Source organism: Dysidea avara, chromosome 12 (assembly GCF_963678975.1).
Source record: "Dysidea avara chromosome 12, odDysAvar1.4, whole genome shotgun sequence".
Taxonomy (NCBI): Eukaryota; Metazoa; Porifera; class Demospongiae; order Dictyoceratida; family Dysideidae; genus Dysidea; species Dysidea avara.
Window position 1 is genome coordinate 20895409 of NC_089283.1, and position 18414 is coordinate 20913822.

The window sequence follows — 18414 nt, forward strand, 5'->3', positions numbered from 1 at the left end:
TAGCTTTGTCCTTGTATATCTCGAGTGCTATCCATTTCCAGGCGGGAGGCTTTCCAGCGGGTTTCACTACTATTGCGAAGTCAGTACCCCTAATGATATTGAATGATATGATGCCTTGCCCCACCACCGGAAACTGTTTGACCCAGGTTGGCTTTCTTGACTCGTCTTCGTACCACTGGTGATCCATTCTATTGAATATTGAGTTTTTTTCCTCAGCAATCTCCTTTTATACATTTGTGCATGCGTGCAGCCTCGCGCATGTCGCAGTAGCAGCACATTTAAGCGCCTAAACTATTTTTTCATATGCGTGCAATAAAAGTATGGATGAGTGCCAGCCTTCCCCAGCTAAACGCGTAAAGGTTTCGGAAGGAGATGATGAAAAGGATAATATAGAACAGTTATCTTCACCTTACTACCTGGATAACTTGAAGTTTATTTTGGATTGCGTGTTGGGCAGCGATAGTGTAGATAAAAACGCTCTGAAAGAAGAGGATGTATCCTGCACACAAAAGTTTAGGGCGCTAGAAGGTACGTTGTGTCTGTCCGTCTGTGCGGTGGTGTATGTATAGTAGTGTGTGTGTACATATATGAGGCACAAAGTTGGATGAAGGGCGATGGTTTGATTCCTAATCTTTATCCTAAGACCACTTAATCCTACTCCTTAATAATGGTTTGATCCCGAGGTCTGGTGACCGTAGTACTGACATTGTATAGCCTAAATATTTTGAGGGAGGGGGTTGCTTTTTCGAGGTTTTTTAGACATCCATATATTACCAAGAGTATATAATATTACATATGGGATAGTTTGCAAATCAACAAAAAAAATGTATATATATTTTACATTGCTCAACATCAAAAATTTTGCCCCTCAAAATATTTAGGCTATACGGTATACGCTACTTGTGCAACCAAAATGCAAAATTAATTTCTAATTGCACGTGACGTAATAAATTACCTGTTCAGGCTGTTGTGACTTGGCAAAGAAGCATGAAACTTCATATTCTCAACTTAAGACCACTATTTGTGTTTTTCATCAGAAAATCCCAAATGTAGAGTGCGATCAGGCGAGTCATTACCATTATCCCTTATCCCTAGTACTAGCCACACTATAGCTACAGGTAACTGGACTTATTTTCATACCTCTATCCTCTGCATAACAGGCAATTTGCTAACTTAGTTAACTCAACATAGCTAGTTCCTTTGATGTAGCATAAATCACCAATTATCAGCAGGTACCAATTATCAGCACTTGTAAACTATAGAGGCTACAGGGTATATGGAGGCTACCAAGTTCCACGATGGGCTGTTATATCCTCTAAAACATTTCTTAGAATCATTTTCATTCGGTGATTATTGTTGTTAAAGCGCTATACAAGCTATTCTGGTTATAAGTATGGAATTGCATAAAAATAAGCTTTTACGTCTAACCTGAATATCTCTTGAACGGCTGGCCTCATATTCATAAAACTTCTGTGAAACAGAGTTATCCAAGGACTGCACCTCCCATAAAAATTCACTAAGAACCAACAAGGCATCATGGCCGATAATTGGTCAATCACGAAAGTACAGTTGCCGACGATAATAGGTACACCATGCCAATAATTGGCACACGATAGGCATCACAATTTTCCTTATAACAAGATGTTCACTTACGTGATATAATTAAAATTTGGTGCACTAAGAGACTAAGGACTGCTCTGTTGAATGGTTCAAACTGGAGGTTCATATGCCATTGAATTAAGGAATTACAATTGCATGATGAAATGGTGCCGATAATTGGCAACTTACACTAGCTACATATAGTCGTCCTTCATCACATGATCAGAGGATCAACTTCTTACTTTTAAACTTCATCCAATCTTTCACATTCTCTTGGCTACAATACACAAGGTAGCTACTGTATGAGTGCAGCAATCTTGAAAACTGAACTACACATTCTCAATATTTGGTAAATCACATGAAATAATGGCTAAATCTTTAATAATGAGGAAATATGTGTGGCACTAAATATACATGCAGGTGCTGATGAAAAACAGAAAATCATTAAATAGTGGCAAGTCTGTATGGTGGGTGTACCTTGGAGTCTCACTCGGAGAGTATCAGCTGCTTTCCAACTATTCCAAATTTGGTCGCCATGGTTATTGTGCTACTTATGGTGCAAAATATGCAGTTTACGTCACAAATACTTATTTAAACTGGATACTGTGATTTGATTGGCTCTACCACTATAGTGGTAGTAACACAAGTACCATATACTATGGTCACCAGACCCTTCCTCTATAATGTGAAGGGGCGGGCACTGCCAGACTAATTGCGCCCGGTACTGGCACACACACACACACACACACACACACACACACACACACACACACACACACACACACACACACACACACACACACACACACACACACACACACACACACTCACACACACTCACTCAAACACTTTAGTGCAACTCGAGCACAACTGATGAAAGTACAAGGGTACAACATAATTATTTATACACAAACGGTTACTAAGTGATACCAAGAGTCCATAATAAGAGAGAGTGTGTCTTACTTCAATATGCCTTATCAAAAATGAACCCGTTAAGTATAATAGGGCGAACTGGCTTCCTTCACAGAATTGTTGATTACCTTTCTATTATGGCCTCTTGGTGTTAATCTGCAATGCACATGCCCTAGCTAATTGATAGGGCGGTATGTGCTGTCACGTGCATCAGTTTTAACGAGTGTCAGTATAAGGCATGGCGTCGTTGGAAAGTGTGAAAAGAATTACGAGAAGTAAAGCGAGAAATAAAGGTACAGATAAGGCAAATACTTCGAGTAATAATGAGAAGTAAGTTTAGTTGCAACAAAAAAATTGGTTTGCACTTAACAACTCTGTTCTATATAGCGTGGCGAACGGCGATATCGATGCAGCAGAGTCACAGTCTAGATCGATTGAATGCCTAGTAGAAACTGCTACAGCAATGAGGAGAACTCGTAAAAGGACGATGGATAAATCGAAAAATCCAAGTAACAACACTGGGTAAGTACAGTATAAATGCTTCATGATAAGCGTGTACATGAATTTTATTACTACCTTTAAAACGGTGAAAAGTGTAGCAAAACAGACTACAGAGAAGCAGACACAGGGTCCAAGAAAAGGTGCACAAGCTGTTAATGAGCTAGTCCAGATGTCAGAAAGTTCCTTACCTCCAACAAAGAAGAGAAAATCAAAAGCGATGAACCAGAGAGAGAGAGAGGAGTTATTGGAATCTTTGAATTCTATAGATTTCTCTGTGTTTCAAAGCGAGGTTTGTGCCAAGTTTGATGAACAATTTTTTCCTGAAAAGCTAAAAGAATTTACCGGTATACTTCGTGATACAGAGCAACCCCTTAAGGACATCATTATGAGCCACCGACTGTGTTTTGTTGGTTTATATAAAGAATGTAAAAAGGGGCCAGACCCATTCTTGCAGTTTCAGTTTCAGTGGCAAAAGTACTGCAGTGCTTTCTTACTAGGCAGCCAATATGCCATGTCAGAAATTGGGTTGAATGATTCTGCTGGTTATCAGATTAGTGAATCTCGAGCAATTTGGCTGAGATTCTGTGAAGAGAATGAAGTGCCTGTCCCAGCAAGTAATCCTGTAATGATGACAATATCATCAGCATTGTATCACTGTTTACTTGATCATGTTAACTGTTTTCAGTGTAACAGTTTTAGTACCACAAGTTCTACAACACAGGAAGCTGATGGAGATGATGTGTATTTTCATTTTGGTGCTGCTGCTATATCAGACATGCTGCATCTTCTTTAAAAACATATCAAGAATTGCAAAGATAGTCAAAGGGATATCTTATCCCAGGAAATATCAATTCTACACTGTATGAATTCCAAGGATAAAGTCAACATACCAAGTTACCTGAAGTATCGTGATCAAGGATACACGTATTCACCTGATCCTATTTTGATACCATTTTTGAGAGAACTGGATACTGCAGTTAAGGAGATTGTAAATCTTGATGGGCTACACCAGGAAGGGGACAATTTAATTAAGGTTAGTTTGGAATTGGACGTAAATAATTGTCAATGACCATTTCCATCTAGGTAGCACATGAAAGAATACATGGACAGCCAAAATTTTTTGATGCTTTTACAGAGACATTGTCCTCCTGATCACCTAACTTGACAACTGTGTATTCCGAAGATGCATTAAGAAGTGTTTTTGACACATTTACAAGGAAGTTTTGTAATACAAGAATTCAAGAATTCTTGTCAACAACTAAACAACAACTGGCAACAAAGAAAGGCTTGGCTTCAACAGTTGATGTAAATTTGAGAGCTAAACTACTAGCGCATCATATCCAATTAGAAACTAAGATAGGAAGTAACAACTGATAGTTTTTAAAACTCTATTATACAAATAATGTAACGTAATAATGCTTTATTATGTAAACAATATAATTAAAAAACTATACAGATTTTTTATTATATGCCTTTCTCCAAAGGGGTTTCTACTATAGTCAATTTTTCATCCCTGTAGCTTACACCACTATGGTGTGAAACAGCACACTGCTTGATGAGATGAGCAGCACGAGCAGTGATATAATTTACAGAGTCCAGTTTCCCACCAGCCGTAAACTTGTACTGGCTAAATAAACTTTCCACTGCTGATCCTGACAAGCGCAAGGGAGAGACGAAATAAGTGGGGTATGTTGCTAAAAACCACCTGCAGAATGCTCGGAATCCATACACATCAATTCTTAGTAGGTCTTATGCTGTTAAACAAACAAAATACAAACAGTGAATAAGTGACAAACGACCTTGACACAAAATTATCTGGCTAATAAAAAGTACACAATCACTTAGGTTGACTGCTGCATTTTTTTTCTGATGCTATACAGTAAACATACTTTGCCAAGAGAGGAATGATCGTTGGGTTGATGATGTATGGGGATATTTTGGATCTAAAAACCAACAGTTCAATATCATAATTGCAAAATACCGAATCAATACTGTACCTTCCTTCAGTATAGAAGTTAGCCACCCAGAAAAGTAGTCATACCCCTTTGTAATGTTCTGCAGTATCTCGCTGTCCAAGTTTCTGATACGATCATGGGACAGGAACCCCCGTTCAAAAGTCAAACTACATGCTTCCAAGTAAGCCAAAGTCTCTTGCACTTCAGAAGCATCGTCTGGTGGAGGATACTGGTTCACATACCAAAAGAGCTCTCCCAGGACTTGCTCTTGCTGTGTATATATAAAATAAGTTACATTTAGTGTGTTTGCATGAAGCATGTATTTCATGAAATAATACATGCAGTCATAAAATATACATGAAATCTCAGATTCATAATGTTTACCTGCATGATCTTTGCTGGCAGCACATTAAGTTTGGTCCACGAGTCTCGTAAACAGTGAGCCTCTCTTAATCGTGGAACCATTCTTGCCTGATTGTTGTGGACCCGTACCAACTCTCTCTTATACAAGTCAATAATGGCTTTCCACCCAAACTCTGTGCTTTTTCCCTGTTTAAACTGCTTTGTCCCTCCTTGTTTTGAAGAAAACAATGTATTAACCATGTTTTTCAGCTACAAAAAAAAGTATCCCACAAAATCAACCCAATCAATTAATATTTTACTGTTACCTGGTGGGATGGGCAAATCAACCAAAAAATCTTGTTTGGAGGATTATACGGATTAACCATCCAAGGCTCCACTTCGTATCTGTTCAACTCCTTCTTGTTTTATTGAATATGCCCCATGGTGGTCATTACTTGCTTTGATTGCAGAAATATTTGAAGATCCACCATCGCATACCAACACACTAGTTTTCAGACCATAATGCTGAAAAAGCCTAATGGTCTCGAAAACACAAGCCACTACAAATTTGGCTTCCACTGAGGCAGCAGACATATAGTATAGACCCACTATGTCATAGCTGCTGGTAAGGTCCCTCCAAATAAATTGCAAGATATAAGATGTTTGGTTAGCTTCAGGATTTTTAAGAATTCGGTAGATGTCACTTAAAGATTCCATATCCTTGGATGTCATTGCTAACCCCATCAGTTGGTGATTCTGGGAGTTCCACATTAACTGACAGGCCACTTTCACCTCATCGAATATCAAGGCTCCATCAGATTTAGGTTCCTGCCGTCCATTCTTTCGACACTCTTCTTTGAACAAAACATACTGAGATACTTGCTCAACAATGCAGACATTACTTGCTCCCGGAGCATGCATGAAAGCTCCAGTGTATGCTTGCATGGTGGACTTGGATGGTAATTTTAGGATTTCAAAACTTTGTAGAGCTTTGTAAGCTGCAGGGCTGCGTGTATAAATTGCTAAAGCTACAGGAGAAAAGAAACATCTAAATTTACTAATACAGTGTACATTCACTTACCCATACGGATGGTAATCATGTTCCACTGGTTTCCACGGCCTCCAACAGCTGAGAATAGACATGATAAATACAAAACATATGAATTTTGTACTCACAATTCTCCTCCTGATTCAAGAAAAACTGTTTTTTCTGGCGATCTTTATGTGTCATCCACAATGTCTTCATTACACTCCCTACTCCATGCTGGTCTCCCTCTTGGTACAGCTTATCCAAATCCTTGGCTTTCATAGCTTCCATCACTTCACACATCTCCTCGCTCTGTTCATCACTGAGTACTACTTCACTATCCTCCAGCTTACTCAATTTCCGAATATTGCTAGATCGCTGGTACTGAGCATACCGTTTACGTGCTTGCTGGCTGGCAGGTGACATGTGCTGCAGCTGTGCTCTAGAAGAGGGCTGTTGCCTTTTTATCCTTTTGCTTGGGCTTTCTTCCAGGGTGCGTTTTCTTTGTAAGTTTAAATCATGCACCAAGCGCTTGCAAGGTGGGTACTTCACTTCACTTGCAGCCTTCTCTGCTAAACTTATATTTGATGCAGGCAAAAACCAAAGCTTGCAATTCACAGAATCAACTCGTGAAAATGGAAACTCAGACAGCCGAACACTTCTAATGTGAAAATGAATAGCTTTGTGGTATTCATCTTCATAATGCACAGGATCAATTCCAGGACAGAATTTGTAACTCGATTTTTTCCAAACATACCACAAAGCTCCATTACATCATCAATTGATTCAATCTCTCCTTCACTCCACAGTCTCATCAGAACATGAACTTTGTAGTGTTTGTATAGTATGGTAACACAAACTCGAGAAGTCAATCCATGTGGGGGGTGATTAAACACTGCTCTCTGTGATATTGTTAGCACGGGGTACTGCTATCCAAGCCATCGTATCTCAGTGTAAATGCTAATTCTGGAAATTTACTTGCAACATTGTCAACAGTATTTTGCAAAAATTCTTGCTGCTCCATTGGTGTAGCAACCGCACGTGAACTCACAGTAGGCGGCTCGCTGACGAAATTCGATCTTGAAGGTTGCTCAGGTGTTGTAACTACCTGAAGTTGACTGTCGCGCTCAGCAGCAACGATACTTGATGGAATAACTTGTTCCATTAATCCTTCCTGCTCATTGTCAGTGCCACTGACGATACTTGATGGAATCACTTCTGGCTCGATAGGTACCGAGAATGACTCCCCTTCCATTAATCCCACATTGGATTCCTGCTCATTGTCTGCTGTTGGAAAAGGTGATACATCGTCTGGGGTGTTGTAATCAGACAATTTGTCAAATAACCAACGAATTCCTTGGTTAGTTCGCTTCCCAGGTCGGGAGGTAGGGGTCGAAGTAGGATCTTGAATAATACTATCCATTCCATGCGAACGCCACGCGTTATAATTAAAAATCCCACAATCGAAACAGTGCTGTCCAGTTAAACGCACGTGACTCAATGCGGCTCCATCGAAGACTTCGAAGGGGAGGTGTTGATACGCCTGATTTAACACATTGGTATTATACGTGAGTACACTAGAATATACGGATCCACTAAACGGGTTCATTTTTGATAAGGCATATTGAAGTTAGACACACTCTCTCTTATTTTTTAATATATTTTTTTTAATAATTGCTTTACAGAATTGTAATTACATACAGTAGAGGCTATAGTGATTACAGAGACATACAATTCTGAAGGACTACCAGTGTCCTGCACTGGTAGCCTAGAGCACTAATTACTTAACTACAAAAACTATACATGCATACATATATAATAATTACAAATAATTATAATTGGTTGGTGCAGGAGTCTTGGAGCAGCGGGTACAAGGACACAGGTAATGAAAAGTACAGGGGGTATTATCAAAGTTAGCTAAAATATCATTCCATAAAAATGCTTTCAACTTTGGTTTGATTACATCTAGTGATTGAGATAGGTCAATTATTGGTAAAGAGTTCCATAATCTTGGTAAACGATAAAAATATGAGTTCATGATAGGGTTGATATGAGCTGTCTTGGGGTATAACTTTGTGCCAGCAGATCTTGTTGAACCTGTAGTAAAGTTGGTATAGTTCAAGATGTCAAATTTGTCTGATGGATTTTTGATGGATTTGATGAAGAATAATATGTCGGCAATTTCGTAAATGTACATTAGTGGCAACATACCAGTTTGTATTAGCCTTGTTTTATAGTCTGATTGATAGTTTGATAATATGAATTTAGTGGCTCTTCGTTGGACTTTCTCAAGTGATTCGATGTCTTTTAACAGGTATGGCCTCCACAGTGGGGAACAATACAGTAGTTTTGATCTAACTAGAGTGATATACAAAGATTTTCTGGCCTGGGGACAATTGGAGTCCTTGAAGACCCTACGCAATAAGCCAAGAGATTTATAGGCATTAGAAGAAATCATTTCATAGTGTGCTTGCCATGTTAGCGAATTAGTAAAAATAATCCCAAGGTCTTTACAGCTGGAGGATTCATCAATTGAATGACCGTTGACATGATATGTAGAGTTGAATTTGCGATGGTAGCTCATAAACACAGACTTTGAAAGATTAAATGAGAGAAAGTTGTTGATGGACCAGTTGAATAATGAATTGATGTCTTCTTGGAGATGCTCAATGTCTAATGTTGATGTGATTTGTCTGAATAATTTTGTATCGTCAGCAAACTCAAATAGATCTGATGTGACAATTGATGGGAGGTCATTGATAAATATTAAAAAGAGCAAAGGACCCAGAATACTCCCCTGTGGCATGCCGGAGATAACAAGTAAGGTGCCGGATAGGTGGTTGCCCACAGAAACACACTGGGTTCTGTTGTGTAGATAGAAACTAAACCAATTCCATAGGGTGCCAGTGATTCCCATGTTCCAAAGTTTAACTAGGAGTTCATTATGCGGCACACTATTGAAAGCTTTTCGAAAATCAATGTATATAGTATCTATTTCATCTTTTGATGTTATTAGCTGGTTAAAATAGATAAGTAGTTGGTGCAAGGTTGAAGAATTCTTTTGGAACCCAAATTGATATTGTGTGATACAATTAGAAACTGAGTTAATTATCTTATCATAAATTAGTCTTTCTAAAACTTTGGATGTAATGCAAAGAAGTGAAATGGGACGATAGTTTTTAACTGAGGTTTTGTCACCAGACTTTGGTACAGCTGTAATTTTGTGCAACTTCCATTCAGATGGTATGGTTCCACTGGTAATGCTAGTCATGAAAAGGTGGTGAATAGGTATGGCAAGAGCAAAGGCACAATGTTTTAAAACAGTTGGAGGAATGTTGTCTATACCACTGGCCTTGTTGGGATCCAGGTTATTTAAGGCCTCTAGGACTTCTTGTACTGTGAAGTGGATCGAGTCCAAGCATTTACCAGGGACTGGTAGATTCAAAGTGTCAGGTAGATTAAAGTTACTCTGAGAGAATATTGAATGGAAGTACTGGTTGAATAACTCAGCCTTACCGAGGTCTGTGTTCGCTGTGATGGAGTCATTGTGTAGCTCAGGCGGTAGGTTGTGAGATTTCGAGAACTCTTTAATGTATCGGAAAATTTTTGTGTCCTTATTTGTAGTGAAGTTATATATTAAGGTCTGCTCAAATGCAGACTTTGCTGCAATACTAGAAGCTTGAAAAGAGACTTGAGCTTTGGTTAGTCGTTGGAAATTGTTTGGTGTAGGATTCCTGTTGTATTTACGCTGAAGTGTACGAAGACACTTGTGGGAATGACGTAGTTGGGGAGTGAACCAGTTAGGGAATTGTCTACAGTGCAGTTTGACCTTTGGGATGAACAGTTCAATGCCAGCCAGTATGTTACTTCTTAAAATGTACCAAATTTCTTCAACATCAGAAGAATTGTAGATTATAGAGAGGTCGCAGTTCGATAGGTACTCTGTTAATCCATTGTAGTCACCTTTAGAAAAATTGAAGAACTCCTTAGAATGTGTTGAGAACTTAAAATTAATTGAAAATGTGATTAAATAATGGTCAGATGTAATACATTGGTATTCTGGAGAATGAACAGATAAATGTAAAACGTGTTCAGGACTATTTGTTAACACAAGGTCTAGTATGTTACCACATGTATGGATTGGGGATTCCACAAGTTGCGTGAAGTTAGATTCAAATATACTATCACAGAAGTTGTTGGAGATCGGTGTTCTGCCAGTGAGAGTTGCCCAGTTTATGTCCGGTAGATTGAAATCGCCAAGAATAAATACAGGGTTGGACAGGGTGGTAGTGGTGGCTAGGTAGTCGGATAGGTCCTTGTGATAGTCAGCAGTGGCATTTGGAGGTGCATATACCATGCAAAAAATGACATCAGAATCATTAAAAGAGACAGAAACGTTTACCACTTCAAGGTTTCTGAGACTTGGAATTTGTTTACTAGGTAGATTGTCGCTGATTGCCAGCATAACGCCCCCACCACGTGAGCCTCTGTCCTTTCTAAACATTGTGTAACCCTGAGGTAAGATTTCAAGATCTGCAATGGCTTCGTGCAACCAAGTTTCAGACAGGCCAATAATTTGAAAATCAGATGCATATACAAAACTCTGGAAAAGGGGTAAGTTTTTTGCCAAGCTCCTGCAATTTTGCACGCAGACTTTGGGCCCAGTAGGGCCGAGTCATGCTGAAGAGGTGGAGGCAGCAGTTGAAGTCTCCATGTTGTTGTGGGGTGGTGAGGTGCTATCTGTACTTGATGGCTCATTAGGTCTGAATCCTGTGCTGTCTGCTTGGCCATGTAATTTACCTTTGACATAAATTTTATTGCCTCGAATTTTTATATCAGACTTTGGGGTATTGTCTTGTATTAATGACCAACGAACTTTTAACAAATGAGACTCCGTGACCCTTGCATCACGTGAGAGGTCAGGTTTGATGACAAAAGGTGACTTTAACTGAGATCGCTTGGATAAGATGGAATTGACATCAGATGACCTGTTCAGAGTCACCAGTAGGGGTCTAGGACGCCCTGAGGAGGGATTGTATTTTCCAAGCCTTATAGTATCTCTGATTGAGTGAGGCTGAACAGTGTTGTCAAGGTCTGTAAGAACTTCAGTAGCATGGTTTAAATCTAACTTTTCTCTCTCCATCTTTTTGGTGCCTTTGGAACACTCATCGACACCAAACAGAACAACATTGAATTTCCTAGCTGAGTCGTGCTTAGTAGCAACTACAAGTGAAGGTGGAGCTGAATTTGTATCTGAGCTAGGGGTAGCAGCTTTAACAGCAGGAGATGGATTGCTGCTGGGAGTTGGGTTGACTGGTGGTTGGTCAACTGCTGCTGATGGGGACTGGTTAAGTTTTAGATTAAGTGTGCTGATTTGATCTTTCAAGTCCGCAATTACATTATTATAAAAGAGTTGCAGGCAAAAAAGACAATAAAATGGGTTATCAGACTCACTTGCACTGTTGTAAGCACACCTTGACAGTCCCACACATTTCCGATGGTACCATGCTTCACATTTACCTTCACAAAATAACGCTTCATCGCCTGGATCCTTGCCATCGTCAGAAGGCTCTTTGACTATTTCCTCACAGATGGGACACACAGAAGGCTCTTCCACGTCGATGTTGCTGGCAGAAGAGCTGTTGTCCTGAGTAGTTCTGGTGTATAGCTTGTCCTTGGCCTTTTGCTTCTGCGACTTGGGCATGACCTCCAGTCCGTGACCTCCAGTCACCTGGAACGAAGGTACACAAAACTGCTCAATAGAAACGATAATGGCTCGCCTTCTCGGGTACCGTTTTCGAATAGCAAATATTCGCACCACGGTACCAGGTTTAACGCTGAGGGAAGAAAGCTGTTGGAGAGCCTAAATTGTACTACCACCTTCCTTCGCTTTTTTTTTTTTTTTTTTTTCTTATTATGGACTCTTGGTGATACACAATACTGTTCAAAGTGATGTAAAAGAATTTGTACATGTATGGGATGATATCTAGTGTGGCTTTTGTTGTTCTACTGTACATTGCTAAATGCACACACACACACACACACACACACACACACACACACACACACACACACACACACACACACACACACACACACACACACACACACACACACATACACACACACACACACACACACACACACACACACACACACACACACACATATATACAAACACAAAGCAAAACTTTTTGCTGGTGGTGGTGCAGTCATACCTACCCAGTGAACCAGCCCTGGGAAACCTCTTAGATGCTAGGAGTCAGCACAGGCAAATACTCATGGGGCAGGACTAGTAACCCATAGGAGGCTGTACCATGTTTCACAGGTAACATACATGTCCAGATTTGCCATTATCAATCCTTATGATGCAACTTTCTTTTGTAACAAATATAAAACTCTCTGTATGCGTGTGTGTGTGTGCGCGTGCGTGCGTGCGTACGTTTGTGCATGTGTGTGTGCATGCGTGTGTGTGTAGCAGTCAAGTAGCACAGTTAGAGTACCAGCCTGGTAATTGAAGGATTTCAGGTTTGATGTTCCATGATGCCCAGTTGCTGTTGTTTCCTTGAGCAAGAAACTTTACTCACTTTGCTTCAGTCTACCCAGGTGTAAATGGTGACCTGGTGACCAGGTGTCAACTGGGGAAGCAAATGCCCGCTGTTCTTGTTATGCTTAGCAGTGTTGGGGTCATTGTGGAGCTTCGAGTTCTGCCACATCTCTCTGTGAGACCTGTACAGTACTCCTACCTGTGGGTTACTAGTTCTATCCCAGGAGAATCTTCCTGCACAAAATTGAATACCTGAGTGATGCACAGGCATCCCAGTGTCGGTTTGCTAGGCAGCAATACAGTGTGTGTGTGTGTGTGTGTGTGTGTGTGTGTGCGTGTGCGTGTGTGTGTAGCATGCATGCGTTTGTGCATGTGTGTGTGTGCAATATAATACTGTAAAGTGCTAATAATAATAAATAATAATAAATACAGACCTAAAATATGGAGATTTTAATATTTGAAGTACTGGTCACATCCTTGAATGTAATCCTACCAGACTTTTTTCACTAGCACAAGTGTATTATAACTATTGTTCTTTTTTCAGGATCAGCCCAACGATTGTTTATTCGACTGTTTCTAAGGAAACACCAATGGATTATATCATCCAGAATCAAATATCCTAGGATCGCTAGTGACCTGAAACCTATTCTTCAGTCCCTTGTGCAATCTGGATTCCTGCAAGATGGTAACGTGTGTTTTATATCAGTAAAACCTCATTAATAGGGCCTAAAGATATGGTCTTAAAATAAGGTGGCCTTGTTAATGAAGTCATGAAATATATTTAAGGGCTACTTATGGAGGTGGTCTTTACACTTTAGCAGTGTTTGTGACCTGCTAGAGGTGACTATTATAAGTGAGGCTTTTTCCTGCTTATTTAAGGAAACCAGGAAATGGTTAATAGGAACTGCTCCACCTTAAGGCTTTGTTATGGAAGCAACACACCTACACTGATATAAGGAAAACAATTCTGTTTGTTAGTTTTAAACATTAGTGTTGTATGTACTTTTCCTCATTATTGAGAAAACCAAAACCGCTATCATACTTTTCCTTGTTCCAAGTGGTCGTACAAGGCCTGTTGCATTGTTAGAATAATTCATTGCCAATGGAATCACAAGAATTTTGGCAGGCCAAGCAGTACTACAAATGAGCCAAATTTCAAGAATTTGTGTAACTTCAGTTATAAAATGTTGAGGGTTCAGCTCAACATGTACATACTTATAGTTGGTTAACTCTGTACATTGTATACTGTAAGGCTGCGTATTGCTATCGGCATTAACTATTGAAAAAATTCTATCTGACAAATCGTCTACATACAGTATAAGAGTAGAGCTTCTATCATGTAAACATAATTTTGGGGTAAACAGGATCAACAAATGGCTGTGTATCCATAAATGTTACCTTCCTTGCATCTCCCTTCAAAGGAACATGATACAAGTATGCACTTGTGAAATTTTCACTACTGTTATACTATTGTGAATATCTATTGTGGATTGTGCCCTACTATCGTTCGCACTATCATTCAGTCCTAGTATACCTGTACATGTACAGCACTACATAGACAGAACTGACCTGGTGGTTAGAAAGTAACCCACACTTCTATCTAATGTACACATGCACCTTATATATTTTCAACAGTCAAAATGAACTTTTATTTCGTCCTTTATTAGTCCTCCTTCTGAGTACTATCCAATCCTTAAGCAACTACAGTGTATCAGCCATGGTTAGACAAACAAGTATGCGCCTAACCTGTATTACATGCCTATTAATCACATGTCCTTGACAACTAAACTCTTTGGTAGGTACAGACAATAACTACTGCAGTTATTACCATGTAAATGGAGCAAGCATTCATCTGTACTTAGCATCTTAGTGAAGACAAAAGATGATTTGACACTATCAGTAGTATTTCCCTCTCATACATATGCCTTAAAGAGTCACATGACATCTAATTTAAAGCCATTACAACATTGTAACATGTATCCACTTTAGAGAGTAAACTGACTGAGTTACCAATAATTCTGGATTTGTTGACCATTGACAATCTCAAGATGTTATGTAAGAACCTCAAGGTGGTCTACAACTCATCCAAACGGAAGACAGTGGAGGCTCTGATAAAACATTCTAACAGCTATAAACCCATATTTGGCAGTAAGTCAGCTGGCTCTGTCGTTTTTACAAAGTAAGTAATTAATTTTCTTATGGTGACAAACAGGGCGTTGTTTCTTGTTGAAGCATTCATCATCAAATTTTACACTGTAAATATTTTTTTTACTTACAGGGCTAAGTCTCAGTTGGGGTCATGTGTTAGGGTGGATGACACTATCAGACAGGCTCTCCACAAAACTATTCTGTTGTTTTCCCTTCCTACAATGGCATTTGATATGGATGAACCCCAATCTATCATGTGAGTACCTTATTACAGTATTTGCTATAGTTGATTAGTAGAGAAAAGAAAAATTACGTATACAAAACAAACTCCTCTCCAAACAGGTCTGACTTCAAACACTGTTATCTCCAAAAGAAATTCCCAAGGGACAGAAAAATAATATCCAATTCCCATACCAAACTGGATACATTTCTACCAGGAGCTTATGAGCCGCCGAAGACTGGTTAAGTTTATACATTGTAAGTCATGTACTGTAGCATTCAGCGGCTCATAAGCTCCTGTTTCTACATATATACAGAACCTTCTTCTATGTATTATAGATTCTTGTCTGAGTGCCTGTCCATTACACAGAGGTTCCACTGTACATTTTCATGTATAAGAGCCGTGTGTATAGGAGGGAGTTATGGTTTAGTATGTGGGTGACAGTTAGGATTCTATGGGTAGGTATCTACTTGATTACCAACACTGTTTTATATTTAGAGTGTATATTTAGAGTGTTTGGTGATAGCTGTATTCTCTTTATCCACTGTAGTTATCGACTATTACAAGTTAACATTGGTAGTGTAGTGTTTCCCAGTTATCCCATACTGATATCCAGACCACTGTTTGAGTCCTCTGAACACTATGACAGGTATGGTTTGTCCTTCCTCCTTTTCTTTCTAATGTTCGTTGTATGTTTAGGTACTATTTAGCTTACTGCTGTGAGCAATCGCTTACAGCAGCATTGGAGGCTAAAAACACAGAAGAAATTAATGTAACCATGGACAACACACTTAAGAAATTTCATAATATTTTAGGATTAAAATTTAAACCACTACTAGGGACTTCTAGTGAAGCATGTATAGACTTGACTGATGAATCTAATGGAATAGACAGTGCAAATGTACCTGTTGTGCAAGTACCAGAATCATTGTTTAGTCAGTATACAGAAGGGTCGGTATATGCAAAGATGTTGTCGAGTTGTGTGGAGTACCTTGAGAAGTGTCGGTTGTATGGTCAGGCTAATGAACTGTTGGAGAGGCTATTGTCACAGTCTGTGTACTGTGTTGGCTCCAGGGGTAGATGGTGGGAGAGACTTGCTCTAAATCTTGACCAGCACCTGAAGAAACACAGTGAGGTATGTGTAGTGTGTGCGTGCATGCGTGGGTGTAGTGTTTGTGTGTGTGTGTGGGCGCGCGCGCGTGCATGCATGCGTGTGTGTAGTGTAGTGTGTCTGTGACCTGGTGCCAACTGGGGAAGCAGCCCACCCAGCTATAACATCAATGGGTACCTGGTGTAAACTGGGGAAGCAAATGCTCAACTGTCCATGTCTCATAAGGTCCAGGTGGGACTTCAAGTGCCCACAATTTCACCTGTGAGACACAGTACAGCCTCCTGTGGGTTACTAGTCCTGCCCCAGGAAAATTTGTCTGTATTGACTCCTAGCACCTGAGTAGCATACAGGTGTCCCATGTGGGTAGGCATGACTGCCAGTAGCAGCCAAAGGCTTTGCTTTTGCTTTGTGTGCGTGTGCGTGTGTGTGTGTGTTACTACAGTTGGAGATATGCACTTGTAACTGACAACATTTATTTAGGGACTATTCTGAAATTTCAGTTATCTGTAATTACACCATCCAAATGATTGTTCTATGACCATATATTTGTATACTCTATTAACTAAAGTGATAAGCTTTTACACCATTACTTCATTTACCTGTGTGACCGTTTTATACCATATAGCCTAAATATTTCGAGGGGGAAAATCTTCACTGATTTTGCGGTTTCAGGGTTACTAGCAAAAAGTTTATATCCTTGGAATATTTAGACCTCCATACAGTCTAAGTCTAATACATTTTGGTAGTGTTTGCAAATGCACGAAAAATGTATTTTTAGCAACATTGCTCAACCTCGAAAAGTTTGCCCCTAATAGGCTATATGGTAATAATTTTACACATGCCACCTCAGAGATACAAACGTTTCAATACAGGTTGTCTCAAAAGTTTCAATACTAACAGTAACTACTTCCTACTTTGTGTGTGTATATGATTATATATATGTCACTTTTAGTCAGTAGATGTGATAGTGAGAGCATTAGATGATCCTTCAGTGAAGGCAAGTAGGAGATTATCATTACTACAGAGAGCTAAACGACTTAGCAAACATGTCAAAACCGGCACTAACAATAAAATCAAACGTCTACCAGATATTGACTACATATCAGCACCTGTGGTATGTTGGCATAGCATCCTATGGTTGCAAGATTGTAATTTCCATTACGTATTTGCGATTGGTATTTTATTCATGAAATTTTATTTGTGAATAGCCAGTTGTCCACTATACATAGGCTGTATCAGTGATTCATGAGTTTTTATCATCAAATATTTAGTAATTATTTACAGAAAAAAATCCTCTTATAAGTGACCTGCCATATACAGTATTATAACCATGACTTATCCATTTGGCTGTTCTATTAGAGTATTTTATCATAAAGTGTGACATAATTATCATGTATGGCATAACTACATATTTGACACAATATTATAGTATGTTCTGTTAGAGTTATTGAACAACCATACTTGTATGGAGTTTTACTATACATTTTTTTCTTTTATTTCTTTTGCTGATTTCTTTCTACGTATGTGGGTTAGCAACTATTATTGTCCAGACCTATGTAGTTGATTTTTATGTTTGTCATATTTTGAATCTCTTAAAAGGTTGAGGTGAAGGCAAAGATGCATTCTCGTCGTGAACCTGGATTCAAATCTCACTTCATTTTATCCGAAGGAGACACCACTAGCATATTCCTGTCAGTGGAGTCACTTGCTATTTCACACTACCAGCAGACAGAAGGATGGAGCCATGCTGTACATGCTGAGGGTGCCACCTTTTCAACCCTTTTTGGGGTGTTGTTCTGGAATGTGGTATTTGGTGTGGAAGTCCCTGATGTGTTCAGAAATGCTTTTCAAGTAAGTGTTGTACCACAAAATAATACCTGATAGAGCTTTATATTTGTTTACACACTACCTACATGGAAGCATGTGCACATTATAGAGACTTACACACATACACACACACACACGCACGCACACACGCATGCGCACACACATACATACACACACACACATGCATACACACACCACACACACACACACACATACACGTACACA

At 39.4% G+C, this 18414-nt stretch overlaps 3 protein-coding genes across 7 annotated transcripts in view; 1 reads left to right on the forward strand and 2 right to left on the reverse strand.

Annotated features, from left to right (window-relative positions):
- The first annotated feature begins 281 nt into the window (after positions 1 to 281).
- Positions 282 to 18414, forward strand: part of LOC136240930 (fanconi-associated nuclease 1-like) — a 31263-nt gene continuing 13130 nt past the window's right edge. For 2 of the 3 annotated variants that reach the window (XR_010694036.1, XM_066032016.1), the window contains exons 1-8: positions 282 to 528; positions 13428 to 13568; positions 14873 to 15062; positions 15162 to 15287; positions 15802 to 15900; positions 15951 to 16386; positions 17315 to 17476; positions 17962 to 18213. Coding sequence is in view for 1 of the 3 variants with exons in the window: in XM_066032016.1 (XP_065888088.1) it covers positions 321 to 528; positions 13428 to 13568; positions 14873 to 15062; positions 15162 to 15287; positions 15802 to 15900; positions 15951 to 16386; positions 17315 to 17476; positions 17962 to 18213 (1614 nt within the window). In the remaining 2 variants the exon portion in view is untranslated. Of the gene's footprint in view, positions 529 to 13427; positions 13569 to 14872; positions 15063 to 15161; positions 15288 to 15801; positions 15901 to 15950; positions 16387 to 17314; positions 17477 to 17961; positions 18214 to 18414 lie in introns of those variants that run through there. The other variant, XR_010694034.1, reaches the window with a different exon arrangement.
- On the reverse strand, positions 4436 to 5856 carry LOC136241467 (uncharacterized). Of its 3 annotated transcripts, XM_066032683.1 has the most exons (5): positions 5636 to 5856; positions 5352 to 5579; positions 5010 to 5238; positions 4902 to 4955; positions 4436 to 4766 (listed from the first exon to the last, which is right to left on the reverse strand). In XM_066032683.1, the coding sequence occupies exons 1-5, from the start codon at positions 5693 to 5695 to the stop codon at positions 4762 to 4764; spliced, it is 576 nt and encodes a 191-aa protein (XP_065888755.1). In that variant the 5' UTR covers positions 5696 to 5856; the 3' UTR covers positions 4436 to 4761. The 3 variants fall into 3 exon arrangements, with proteins under 3 accessions (XP_065888755.1, XP_065888754.1, XP_065888753.1); XM_066032682.1 differs by having other exon boundaries at positions 4436 to 4955; XM_066032681.1 differs by having other exon boundaries at positions 4902 to 5238.
- LOC136241218 (uncharacterized) lies at positions 5761 to 7101 on the reverse strand. The gene is made up of 4 exons (XM_066032402.1): positions 6486 to 7101; positions 6391 to 6438; positions 5845 to 6337; positions 5761 to 5767 (listed from the first exon to the last, which is right to left on the reverse strand). The coding sequence occupies exons 1-4, from the start codon at positions 6760 to 6762 to the stop codon at positions 5761 to 5763; spliced, it is 825 nt and encodes a 274-aa protein (XP_065888474.1). The 5' UTR covers positions 6763 to 7101.

Bases quoted from the DNA above. Each gene is read 5' to 3' on its own strand.
- LOC136241218 (XM_066032402.1), bottom strand. From the start codon at position 6,762: ATGTCACCTGCCAGCCAGCAAGCACGTAAACGGTATGCTCAGTACCAG. The intron at 6,439-6,485 runs GTGAGTACAAAA...GTCTATTCTCAG, and splicing joins CTTGAATCAGGAGGAGAATT to CTGTTGGAGGCCGTGGAAAC. The intron at 6,338-6,390 runs GTAAGTGAATGT...TTTCTCCTGTAG, and splicing joins CATGATTACCATCCGTATGG to CTTTAGCAATTTATACACGC.
- LOC136241467 (XM_066032681.1), bottom strand. From the start codon at position 5,695: ATGGTTAATCCGTATAATCCTCCAAACAAGATTTTTTGGTTGATTTGC. The intron at 5,580-5,635 runs GTAACAGTAAAA...TTTTTTTTGTAG, and splicing joins TGATTTGCCCATCCCACCAG to CTGAAAAACATGGTTAATAC. The intron at 5,239-5,351 runs GTAAACATTATG...ATATATACACAG, and splicing joins TGCCAGCAAAGATCATGCAG to CAAGAGCAAGTCCTGGGAGA.